The following is a 13764-nucleotide window of genomic DNA, read 5'->3' on the forward strand; positions in this document are numbered from 1 at the left end:
GCAGCCTTGCATTGCATCCTGAACGAGTGTTGGTAGCAACCGGACAAGTTGGGAAAGAACCATATATCTGTGTGTGGGACTCATACACAGTGCAGACTATATCAGTGCTTAAGGATATTCATACACATGGTATAGCTTGCTTATCATTCGACTTGGATGGGCAAGTATGTGGTCTTTTTTCTAAATAATGTTTTAAAATATGTACAAGGACTTGTTATGTTAGATGTCATTAGTTGTCATGTTAGAAATACTTAGAAAATAATTGAAAAACTTTTATTAGAATGTAATAGTTGAACATTTCAAGTAATTAGATCTCTAAGAACTTTTTGTTTAATTGAACAAAACTGGTTTGTTCTTGCCAGCTAAACAATTTACCTTGAAAGTCATACTGATTATGCACTGGTAGAATATTGCCTGGTCATTAGCAATTAAAAATGTAATGGATAACGATTGCCAAATAACATATGGTAGATGTAGAGCAAATGGGAAAAAGTCTTAGAATTAGTTTTTCATAAGTTGAACTATCCTGATTTTAGTTTTTTAGTATTTCAAAAGGCAGTTGAGATTAGATTTTTTTCATGAGAAATGTGGGATGAATACTTTAAGATGAGCTTTTTTTCTGTTACTTCTGTATAGATATATGTCTCAGAATGAGAAAGCTGTGTGATTTAATATGCAAATTTACTAAAATAAGAGTAAAATCACCACTGATTAAATGTCTGCCCCTAAAATGTTAGTTACATTCCATCAGCAAAGAACCAAGAACAACAAAAAATTTTGGCAGAGTTTTAGCACAGTGCCTGGCACATTGTAGATACTTAATACGTGTTTATTTAAGTGAATTGTTTTAGTTTCTCAGATTTTAAAAGATAATTGATTGTTGACAAACATTCATTTTTCTAGCTATGGCTGTGTTGCAAATATTATTTTAAAAGTACATACTAATAATAAACCTTACTCTTAAAATCATCTTAAACTTCTTAATTTGCTTTTTAGTGATTTATTATTCCTGCTTTAAAATTATCCATGTAGTACTAAATATTCCAAAAATAGATTCCCATACATGACATTTCTTCAAAAACACCAAACTAACAGAAATCCGGTAGGTTGTTTTTGTGTAAAATATTGAAGAAGGTCCTCTTTGACTAGCTGATTGAAGATCATAATTATTTTGTTATAAGGAGTCTTTCTGTTTTTTACTTTTAGAGACCCAATATGATTTTCCAGTATGTTTCCTAGAAAATTTTTTTAAGAGTTGTAATTTTGACTGAATGGTGTCCTAGGTTAAGATTCCCAGTAAGTACTTTTTGGAGTCATAGTATAGTAGTAACTCTGTTTCCTTATTTCTTATAAAGCTTCCTGGGTTTCCATTTTAAAGGGAAGATGTTATCTTACTGTTCAGATGCATCATAGTAGTAACAAGTTATACCTGCAAAAAATTTTTACAATAAGTTTTATTGATGCTTTTCATTTTTATGGCAACATCATTTTTAGATATATCACCTTACCCCTAATTTAATACTTATTTATAAAAAGAAAATGAATTAAGCAGAAATGGCAGTGTGTCCTATCTGATAACATGTGTAACTTCTTTTCTTGTAGTACCTTGACTCCTGCTGAGAAGAGATGTATTCCAGTTGTTTTAGGACCATTATTGGTTTTCAAGTACTAAGAGTTTGACTTTCTTTTAGTAATCTTTTCATTTATAGTATTGTAATCATGTGTTGTTGCTAAGTTGTTCAGTCATGTCCTACTCTTTGTGACCCAGTGGACCATAGCATGACAAGCCCTTTTGTGGTCCTTTATCTCTCAAAGTCTGTCCAGGCTCACGTTCATTGTTTTCATGATACTATCTGTCCATCTCATTCTCTGCCATCCTCTTTTCCCTTCAGTCTTTCTCAATATCATGGTCTTTTCCAATGAGTCCTGTCTTTACGTTATGTGTAGTTACTATTTAATTTTCTGTTTATTTCATTCTTGAGTTCATACAAATATTCTCATGTTTCTTCAAACTCCTTTTATTCATCATTTATTATTCCATGTTCCATTACATTAAAACGTCACAATTCAGACATTTAGTTTTTGCAGTCTTGAAAATCTTATATGGAGAGAACTAGAAAGACTTGTTAAATTTTCCTTGAGGAGGTTGAACTAGGTTATCTCTTTGGTCCTTTCTACCACTAGTCCTATGAACCTAAACTGGGTATAGAGCCAATATGGAGAACCAGGTTCACACATACCCTTGCTACTCTCAACCCTAGTTCTGTACCCACCAAAGTAATGGATGCTTTCCTCAGCTTTGCCTTGACTCTGAATGGACTTGGGGTAAATCCTTTTCCCATCTATGGGTCTCATTTTCCTCTTTCTTCATAAAAACATAATAATTCCCACCTTGTCTGTCTTGGGAATTTCTAAAAGCATTATGGAAAATATGACATGCTGTACAAATGGAAGATACCAGTATGGATGCCTGTGTGACTCAGGTGTTCTCATTTAGGTTCCATGAATGCTACGATTACAGTCTTCTCTTGATATTTTCTAGCTTGCCCTCCATCTGAATTCAACCACATGGCACTTGTCTACTCCAGGACATGCTGGGATGGTGTTTATATAAGGTTCACCCTCAGAATGAGGGTCATAATGCATAGTTTATGAAAGTTGGGTGACTTCTGCTTCCCAACATCCACACCTTCCAACAAAGTTCTCTGTCATAAGCTTTAAGACGTCAGTGTAACTAAATGAAATTTAGTTTTAGTGCCTCTAAAGAAACTATTGGTGTGCCTTATGTGGTAAGAAGACACATAGCTGTTGAAAGAGCATGCTTTTGGGATGAGAAGACTTGGATTCAAATCTTATTTTTATCTTTTACTAGTTGTGTAATTTTTAGCAAGTTACTTCCCTTCCCTGGACTTCAGTTTCCTCCTCTGTAATTTTAGGAGGTTGAACAAGGTCAGAATTCTCAATCTGGGGTCTATGAAGTTGTCTTTTCATTATTTGGTTAATTGCATTTCAATACAATTGATTTCTTTTCTGATCCTATTTATTTTATGATTTAAAAATTATTCTGAAACATGGTCCATAGACTTTATCAGAATCACAAAGGGGTTGAAGGCACAAAAAAGGTCAAGGACCTCTGGACTACTTAATCGCTGAGGTCCCTTGCAACAGGCAATTCTATGATTTTGTGGAGGTCTAGTTTCTCTAAACCCCTAGTAAGCATGTGGTAGAAATGTGACTGTACCCAAAGGGAGCAGTGAATTACTCTACTCTATCCCCCAAAAAGTTGGAAAACATAAATTGAAATACAAACACTGTATCTTACTAACTATGTGAATTTTGTTTAACTATTAACTGTGTTTAATTTTGTTTGTATATATGTATATACACATTTTTTTCAATCAGCAAAAATCTTTCACCATAAACTGCCACCCCCCTCCACCTTGTGAAATAAAGAAAAACACATCAGAAACACATATAGTGTGCAAAACAAATTTCTACATTGGCCATGTCCAAAAAATATATTTGTCTCATTTTGAGTCTACTGCTCTATTGGAGGTGGATAGCATGTTTCATCAGCAATCTTCAGGAATTGTGGTTGGTCATTACACTAATCATAGTTCCTAATTCTTTCAAAGTTGTTTGACTTTACCATCTTGTTGTCATTGAATAAAATTATTCTCTTCACTTCACTGGGCATGAAATCATATAAAATTTCCAAGATTTCTCTGAAGTCATCCCCTTTGTCAGTTCTTGTAAAACAGTAGTGTTCTATATGTGTGTGTGTGTGTGTGTGTGTGTATATATGTATATACTGTTACTTGTTTGTCTATACTGTTACTTGTTTGTCTATACCCCAAATAATGGGCACTCCCTAGATTTACATTTTTTACCACCTCAAAAGAGGCCTGGCATTTTTTCTATGACTGATGTACAGTATCTCCCTGGACACTGGTGTGGTGTGCTTTTGTCTTGGCGGTCCACAGACCTTTCTGTCTGTTTCCTTATGCCAACCTGCACAAAACAAAAGCTTCATTGTGACTTTTTCTAGATTTCCCCATCAGGATTTGGACTGGTGCATTTTCCGGATCTGTTTGGAGGATCCATGGATGAGAACTTATCAGAATTCCCAGAGCCCATTCCATTTAGGAATGTTTTGGCAAAACACTTCTTATCTCTGTATCTTAGTTTCCTTATCAGTAAAGCTAGAGGATCAGACTATATGATCTATAAGGTTCTTTCTATCAGAGCCTATGATTCGAAATTGTAAGGGCCTATATTTGCGAAGAAGGTTAATTTCTATGTAAGATGAAATTAGCAATGAAACTGAAGCATAGAGAAGTTTACTTTTTGACTTCTCCAGGGTCAGCAAGTCAAAGTAAGCCAGGGTTAGAATTCACATAGCTTGAGGTCATTTAGTCTGACCTTTCTTTTACATTCAGAATTTGCTCTTGGTCCCATAGTATGAAGTTGAAAATTTAGCTGTGTGGTTTTTTTTTTAAGCTATTTTTAAATGAGGTTGAAAGACTGGGAAAATGATGGCATGGTAGGACCTAATGGAGCCTAGTTCTCCCCCTCCCCTGTGAAACTCTAGAAATGCAGTAGAAGAAACAATGATAAAGAAAACCAATGAGAATTATCTGTAATCTCCATCAGTTCTGGGTGTGTACAAAAAGACCACCTACCAGAATCCTACAGAAGAGCAGAGCAAGGATAAGCTAGGGTGGGTAGCAGTCAAAATATAATACAGCCCAGTTTGAAAGCTGGAGACAGGGCCAGAATGGAGTTAGTGTGCAGGGTAATCCATTAAACTCATTGACTTTTGAGGCAGGAGATGAGCACCCAGTGCAGTGAGAAGCAACCCGGTGGCCTCATCCCCATCTGTAACAGGAGGAGGGGGCAGAGTAGTATCAAGCAGTATGTGCCCAACCTGGCATCCAGGCAACCTGGCTCTTAAGAGGAGACAAAGCTGTGTAATTCTAGCAGAACATGGGGCCTAACCCTAGTCTTAGACAACAATATATATACCAAATACCAAGAAAAGGTCAGTTTTTCATTTGAGATGGTGAAGAGTTCATATTTATTCAATTTAGGTTCTATAGACACCTATACCAAAATTTTTGGCCAAAACAATCTGTTTTGAATTGAGTTATCAGGATTTGGTATCTACATTTTAAAAAGAAATAATTTAGTTACTGAATTTCAATAAATAATGAATGAGTGAAATTCTATAATCTATTTATAATAAGGGTTGTTTAGGAAAACATATTCCAACAGTTGTTCTAGTCTACAGACTTGAAGGGTGATGTTTTAGAAATGTGAATTGTACGAAATACACAGAAAATTTAAATTTTAGATTTTATTATAATAAGCTTGGTAGTTTTGAATTATCTTTTACTGCTATTTCTTCTGTAGAAGATGAATGAAAAAGATTATTATGTGAGGGTTGCTGGACATATAAAAGTCCTTGCCTTCATGAACTCATTCTAGTGGGAGAAACACCATATTTTAGGGAGGGATTTGAGGAAGGTAGTGAAGATTTGGACTGGAAATTCACAGGGATTGTTAGTAAGAAAGAAGCAGCATTTTTTTCCCATTTTACTCTTTGTTTACTAGACTGCAAGAGTATAAAGAGTTATGGATTTTAAATGTAATGACTTGTTATTTATTTGTTAGCATCTTTCTCTTAGGGTTAGTAGGAAAGAAAGTTGAAACAAATGGCTAAAAAAGAAAATTTTAAAATCCATTTAGGGGGCAACTCGGTGGCACAGTGGATAGAGGAACTGGCCCTGGAGTCAGGAGGATCTGAGTCCAAATCTGGCCTCCTAGCTGTGTGATCCTGGGCAACTCACTCAACCCCTATTTGCCTCTCAAAAAAACCCTCCATTTAGAATTATTTTTTTTTGTTTTATGAGTACATAGATGATTGAGAGTTGGCAACATTGAAACTTTCCCCAAATATGTGTGTTTTCATTATTGTGTTAATATTGCTATTGTTAGTTATTAGTAATTGTAAAAACTACTCTATGTACTAATTCATTTTTCTCAAATGATATCATTTAACAATATCAAATAAAGACTATTTTCTAAAATATCTATGAACCTATTTTACTGTTGGTTTGAAAAATGTAGTTGAGGAAGCTAGGTGGCATAGTAGAGCATATGGGTTTAGAGTGAGGAATATCTGAATCGGATGTGGTCTCCAACATTTAGTAGCTCTGCGACTTTAGGCAAGTCACTTAAACTCTGTTTGCTTTAGTTTCCTTACCTGAAAAATGGGGATAATAATACCTACCAGCAAGGGTTGTTGTAAGGATCAAATGAGATGATTGTAAAGCACAATGCCTACCACATAATAAATATTATATAAATATTAGTAGTAGGTACTATAATATCCATCCAGTTCATTTAGGCTCAAAGTAGATTTCTTTGGGCCAAAAAAATCATATGTAAAATGCTTGTGATATACATATTTCTGTTACTTGATTTATTCATTTTTCTGTTTAACTCACTGAAAAAGCGCTTGGTATCTGTTGGACTGGATTCAAAAAATGCAATATGTGTTTGGGATTGGAAAAAAGGAAAAATGTTATCTATGGCTCCTGGGCATACAGACAGAGTAAGTATTCTCCATTTGAATTCCTGGTGTGGTAGGGCTTTGAGTTTTATTCTTTGTTCCATTATTGTCATGAATAGGAACTCTTAATTTGAACTCCAATTTTTAGAGCAAGTGCAGAAAAAAAACAGTTTTGGAAAAGAGATGTATTTCTCTGATTGGGGCTAGGTAAGTGTAAGGTCTTTTGGGGAAAAACTTTATATTGATTGATTTCAGTAGACTAAGAATGTGTCTGTGGTCATTGACACCAGAGAGATTAATGGAGTGAATTTAGTACACCTCAAAATGGATATATTTTTGCAATTTTAGAGGAAAAGCATATTGCTCATGAAAATTTTAAACATATATTAGAATTTTTTTTTACATAGCTACCTCAATTTTTCTGCTCTGAAGCTTTGTCAAATAATACAGTGCATATCCTTGGGATCTCAAGTAGTATGAAACTGACCACATAAATCATTTTAAAGGTTCTGTCTTTGTTAAATGCTATGCAAATTTTTCTTCATAATTAAATATGGATTGAAAACTATAATAACCTGCAAATATGTTTAATTTTCTTATTGTACTAGAATTTAGTGATATTAAATTTTACCCTATTAATGGTTTCACTGGATCATTCATTGAGTCTTGAAAATATTATTCAGAGGTTTTATTAATATTTTTTTTAAAACTCTCTGATATATATGTAAGTGAATATTGCATAATTATGCAAGGCAGTGTAGTACAGTAGATAGAGACTCTGGTTTCAGAGTCAGGAATACCTGAGTTCAAGGTCCATCGCTGATATGTAACTTGAATCCTGGGGCAGTCACTTTATTTTCCAAGAAAGCTATTTCTCTCTAGCACTGTGTATTTTCTATCTGGTACTTGTTTTGTTTAAAATATTTTTCTTTAATGGATACATTATTTAGAGATTTATGGGTTTTAGGAAGACATGAGGCATATATGTTGCAAAAATTCATTTCTTTATGTCCTTTGATAAAATTTATATGAATAATGTGTAATAAGAGGAAAGGCAGAGTAATGTTGTGGATAAAGAGCTGACATCAAAGTCAAGAAGACATGGGTTCAAGTTGTTCTTCTGATACATAATAACTGTGGGACCCCTGGGTAAGTTAACCTCTGAGTGCTCTAGGCACTTCTCTAAGACTGGAAGTTGCAGATAAGATACCAACCTCCTTTAGTAGAGGGAGTTTACTCTTCTGTGTCAATAGAATCACAGGTCTGTAATAGGTCATTTGTACATATCACAGTAACTTCAAATTTTGAAGGTGGAATCATATGTTTTTAATGGGCAGCATAATATTAAGACAGGTGGGGTTTTGGCTTTCGATCATATTTAATATGAGGCTAAAAATGTTATTAAAAAATTAACTGTAATTCTTGTTTATTTACAGATATTTGATATTTCTTGGGACTTGTATCAACCAAATAAACTTGTCAGTTGTGGTGTAAAACATATTAAGGTACTCAAAAGTGTCTTTTTTTCCATTCAATCACATCAATGTTTTGTTTTTTCCCCAAAATTGAATTTCATACTGCTGCTTAAAGTTTTATAGCCATTTGAAATAGGAAAGTCCTCACTTTTATTTTTAGAATTTTACATTTGCATTTCATATTTTAAAGCCCTTCTCAGTGGTTGTTCCAGTGTTTATAAGAAACTTAAAGTCAAAATTATAGGTAACTTTCTCCAGCTAAATGGTAAAGCTGCCATGTAACTTAATTTCCAATGAGACTCAGAGGCCTACGTGCAGGGTTCCACTCCAGTATCTAGCCTTATCTTTCTTATATAAGATTCCTTTGTGGTTCCCCTTCAAGAACATTGACCTCTGCTGTATTTAGTTATTATTAAAAAAAAAAAAAAAGAACCATAGATTTTGAGTGAAATCTTGGCCTCAAATCACATAAGCCACTACCAGTTCTTTGACCTTGGATCACTTGCTTATCTTCTCTGAGCCTCAGTGTACATTCATAAATATCATTCATGATATTAATATTCTGTATATTTCACATAGGGCCAAAAGCTCAACTCCTAGTTTATAAACTTATTGTTTATTATTAAGCTTATTATTAAAGAGAATATTTTATTTGTACTAGGAATAGGTTTGTATCCTCTTTCTCCAGGAAAAGAATATGAAACATAGTAGTTTTTCTTAGTGACCAGCACATCAGAGAAATTCATTTCCATAAAGGAGACTTAGAAGAAGGTAATTAATACAAGTTTTGATAATTAGGAACCAAATAAAATCTTAATGCAATGAAGCAGTAATTTGTTACTTGAATAGATAAGAATCCTAGAAGAAAGGGTTTAAAGGAGAAAAAAAGATTACTTGTATAAAGTATCAGTAAAGCATATTAAAGTTTCTAGTTCTTGTTAAGATGTTGTACACGCCCACTGAATAATTTAATTTCTCCACAATTTGAATGTGGTTATTTTATATTAACCTTTTCAGTGAGAATTAATATTTAAAAATTATATCTATCCTATCAAACCTTTTCCATTCTTTCCTGTTTTCCTATGTGTGCACTATTTACTAATATTTACTAAATTTACTAAATTTGTATTATTTTTAGAAATCAGGGTTACAGATCGTTTCCCTGGCTTCCAAAGGGGCTACATAGATTATTTCTAAGAAGTTTTTAAAGATTTCAGGGGAAAGGAATTTTAAAATTTAGAGGAAGACTATAATTGAGGATAATGGTCTGCTCAACCAGAAGGCTGGGTCTAGGGCAAAACCTTCGTGTCACTAAGACAGAGTTCTAGATTAGATGAACCAATCATATGTTCTGTCCGATGTTCTTTTTGTTGTTGTTTTTCCTCATGCAGATAGCTAACCTATACCTTTACCTTTTCTATTGGAAAGTTTAGTATAGGTTCTATACTAGGTATATAATGTATAAATAAGAAAAGTTATAAATAAGAAAGTTATAAGGATCTTTATAAATATCATCAAATCTTAAAAACCAGGGGTGGCATGGAATAGTGGATAGAGACTTGGCCTTGGAACCAGGGAGGACTGGATTTACATTCTACTTCCGACACATGCTGGTTGTGTGACTTTGGGTAGTCTCTTAACTTCTCTGTGCTGAAAGGGTCCCGAGTGGGAAAAGTTTAAGAAGCACTGTGTTTAGGCAACTTTCTTAGGCTATAAATTGCAGACATAGGATCCACCTGCAGGAACTCCTTGCCTGGGAGTTCCCTGTACCAATGAAATCATAGGTCTTGTCCTTATCCCTATAAAAAGTTGGAACTGGAAAGAACTTTAAAGTAATCATGAAGTCTAATGCCCTGGTTTTACAGATGAAGAAAATGAGACCCAAACAATTTTAGTGAGTGCTGAACACAGACTATGACATTAACTGTTAATCCAATATTGCAATAGCATTAGAGAATTTTTTAATCTTGTGTCTTCTAATCCTTTAAACAAATCTCCCATCATATGCATACTTCATAAACCATATCTAAATGTATGCAAAATATAATTTTTAAAAATTATTTTCTAATTTGCATTTATTATATATTTTTATAGTTCTGGAGTTTGTGTGGAAACTCTTTGACTCCAAAGCGAGGTGTCTTTGGTAAGGCTGGTGATCTTCAGACAATATTGTGCCTTGCCTGTGCCAGAGATGAATTAACATATTCTGGTGCACTCAGTGGGGATGTCTATGTATGGAAAGGAGTCAATCTTATACGTACAATACAGGGAGCGCACACGGTAAGTATATTTTTACTATAACCTACAGTTTGGTAGGCAGACTAATCTAGTGAATAGAATGGGTAGCTTTGGAGTCAGGAAGACTTAAATTCAGGTCCTGCCTCTGACACATACTAAATGTATAACTATGACAATTTACGTTGCCTCTCAGTGCTCCCTGCAAAACTCTAAGGTCTAAGTTGCAGAAAAATTGCTGATCTACATTGATGAGAGATTTTCTACACTGGGAGTTCCTTAATACTGAGGAAATCACAGGTTTGGACATCCTCTTCCTTGCTACCCTTCAATGTAAGCTTTGTTGAATAAGCTTTTTCTAGTATATTACAATACTACCATGTTCGAACGGACATTTCTTTCAGCATGTCTTTACATACTATTGGGTATTAGTGCTACTATCAGACCTTTTCTACACTGATTTTGTAAATTTGCATCTTACCTTTACATCATTTAAATATACACTGATCTAAAAGTGTTCTCAGCCTTGCTTACTATAATTTCCTTTTGGCTAGGAGAAAGGAAGAGAATAGTAGTCTTGTTCTTGGAGCCTTGTATGTTCTCAGAGTGCTTGTATGTTTCAAGTGAAGTCAGAGAGTATCTTAGGTTAGTATTAATGTAGCCTTGCAGATTGAAAAAATGTTTATCCTTCCTTCAGTTTTTAATATATCTACCTTCACAATTTTCATTCTTTTCTCTTATTAATATTTTGTTCATTAATACATCTGATCAAAGTAGACATCAGCCCAAGAAAATTTTAAAACTCTATTAGTGATAATAATTTCTATATTCATCTTTAAATCAAATAATTTGTACTTTATTTTTGCTTATATTAAGTCCCTGGGATATAATCCCATGTCATGACTAGGTTATTTTTACTTTTGATGAAACTTAATCAAATATCATACAGGTACTGTAACTGGGTTATTTCAGCTGAATTATGTGCTTATTGAATTTGGACTCTTGCCAACATTTTGGGATCCCCATGTGAAGTCTTTGGGGGTATATTTTTCTTTGGGATTGGCAGTCAAAGTATTTAAGTAGTCTTCTAAAAAATCTTTGGATGTTTAAATATAGGAAGCTCTGTTACATATGCTCAGGATATTTAAGTGTGTATGTGTATACACATATATGTGTGTATGTGTGTATTTATCAAACCAAAGCTAGAGTTTAAGTAACAGGGACACTGTTTAATTACTTAACTGAAATGTTTTATCAAGCATTAAATATATCTTAGTGGAAAACTTTAAATTAATTTAAATTATTATTTAAAGGTTTTAAATTTTATTAAACTAACGTATCAGTCTACCACTTTTTTTTGTCAGCAGGGCTACATGCCCTTATTTTCTTATTAATAGATGAGGAATAAAAATAAATTTTCTAATCTGTGATTGTGGTTACATGACTAAAAATTCTTATATTTCAGAATATCTTCACCTATGAAAGATATAGCTAAAATTTCCCAAGTAAATTACTTCCATATCTAGTACCATAGTGCTTTTTAAAGTCTTAATTGATCTATGTAATACTTGCATGAAGTATAAATAAGTATGTGATTTAAACTTTAATCTTTCTTACTGTGCACAACATGTAAAATGGGATTGATTCAGAGATAAAATGTTGGTTTTATAGGAGTAATATGTGGACATTTCTCTGAGAAGTTCAAGTACTTATCGTTTTAGTCATTCTTTCTACATTCATAGAGGATATCAAATTAAGCTGAATAGAAGATAGTCTGGGAGAGGCAGCCTGGCTTAATAAATAGAAAGCTGGCTACGGAGTCAGGAAGAACTAGAGTTCAAGTCCGACCTCTGACACATACTAGATATGTGATCCTGGACAAGTCACTTAAACTTTCAGTGCACCAGGTGACTGTCTAAGAAAATGTTGCAGGCAAGGTGCTTATCAGCATTCATAGAGTGAGTTCTTTCAGCTGGCTCCTAATACTGAAAAAATTATAGTTCCTTTAAAAAACAAAATAAACCAAAAAAAACTTCTAAAAAGTAATATGTAATCATACCAATTCAAACCTGTGTAAGAAATTATTCTTTGAAATTTAATTTTTAATTTAAAATTTAATTTAAAATAATGGAATAATTTAATTTAAATTTTTAAACTAAAAGTCTCATAGATGTAGAGGGACATTGTATAAGGATAGCCCACTGGTTAAATTGGAAATGGGAGGAATATACCTTTTCTGCAAAGGATAGCTTTAATTCAATGCAGTAAACGTTGTGTACTATATGCAAGGCTCTGTGCTTTAATTAACAGCAAAAATGAAGAAAGATCTTCCTGTCTAAGCAGTTAATGTAATCTTTGGCCTCCTTTGGTCTACTTGACAAGTAGCTTAAAGGTAATAACACTTATAACTATATTTGGGGTAATGAAACATAGCTGTAACAATGTTTAACAGTATTTTAAGTAAAGCCTAGAAAAGACTTTAATATGGGGATGTTACTCCACGAAAGGATATACTTTTTCTGCTGCCTCTGCTTTTGTTGCTATTGTCTTCGCCTTTATTTTTCTATCTTTCTCACTTTCTTTGTCTCCATCTGTCTGTATTTCATTGTATGTATGTCTCTTTCTCCACCTGGTCATCATCCTCCCAACCTTCTGATTTGCTTAACTGGCCATAATATAGGGGCAAAATGGTTACTCAGTACTGGTTTAGTGATTTCTCCAGGTAAATACAAAGTTGATTTGGCAAAGAGGAGTAATGAACATAGAGTACTGTAAAGTAGTCTGGTATAGTGAGAAAAAAATTGACCTTGGACAGCCTTGGATTGATTGGTTAGGAGTTTGACCATATTTGCAAAGGTATATGAAGTATCATTGGAAGATTATCAAAAGTGAAAGTAAAGTGAGCAAGAAAGGTAATTATAATTTATTAAAGCTAACTGGGAGGGAGAAATTATCAAGAAAATATGTAATATATGTGAAAAGAAAATTAGTATTTGGCAACTTATTGGCAATGTCAAGTAAAGGGCACTGAGTCATTAAAAATGGAATTGAGGGGGGTGGAGCCAAGATGGTAGAGTAAAAGCAGTGACTCGCTTGAACTCTCCCCCAAACCCCTCCAAATACCTATAAAAATGGTTCTAAACAAATTCTAAAGCAGCAGAACCCACAAAAAGACAGAGTGAAACAAATTTACAACCCAAGACAGCCTGGATGGTTGATTGGAAAGGTATATCGCGCTGGACGGGGAGAGGAATGCAGTTCAGCTTGAGTGTGCAGGCGGCACAGGCCTCAGCAAACCTGGAGCAGGCCTTAGAGGACTGAATCAGAGGTAGCTGTGGCAGTTTCCAAAACTCTCAACCCACAAATGCCAAAGACAGCTTAAAAGGTCAGTGGGAAAAGTCTGTGTCTGCGGTAAGAGAGAGAAGCGCAGTGGTCTTAGCTGCAGCCCCCGAGCCTGGCCCCAGGGTGGTGGCTGCTTCC

The 13764-nt window shown here is 34.1% G+C and overlaps 1 protein-coding gene across 1 annotated transcript in view; it reads left to right on the forward strand.

Annotated features, from left to right (window-relative positions):
- Positions 1 to 13764, forward strand: part of EML5 (EMAP like 5) — a 182298-nt gene that overhangs the window by 20276 nt on the left and 148258 nt on the right. Inside the window, exons 2-5 of the mRNA XM_027844842.1 lie at positions 5 to 164; positions 6518 to 6616; positions 8011 to 8079; positions 10144 to 10329. Coding sequence (XP_027700643.1) covers positions 5 to 164; positions 6518 to 6616; positions 8011 to 8079; positions 10144 to 10329 — 514 coding nt within the window. The remainder of the gene's footprint in view (positions 1 to 4; positions 165 to 6517; positions 6617 to 8010; positions 8080 to 10143; positions 10330 to 13764) is intronic.

Source organism: Vombatus ursinus, unplaced genomic scaffold (genome assembly GCF_900497805.2).
Source record: "Vombatus ursinus unplaced genomic scaffold, bare-nosed wombat genome assembly UNPS02014945.1, whole genome shotgun sequence".
Lineage (NCBI taxonomy): Eukaryota > Metazoa > Chordata > Mammalia > Diprotodontia > Vombatidae > Vombatus > Vombatus ursinus.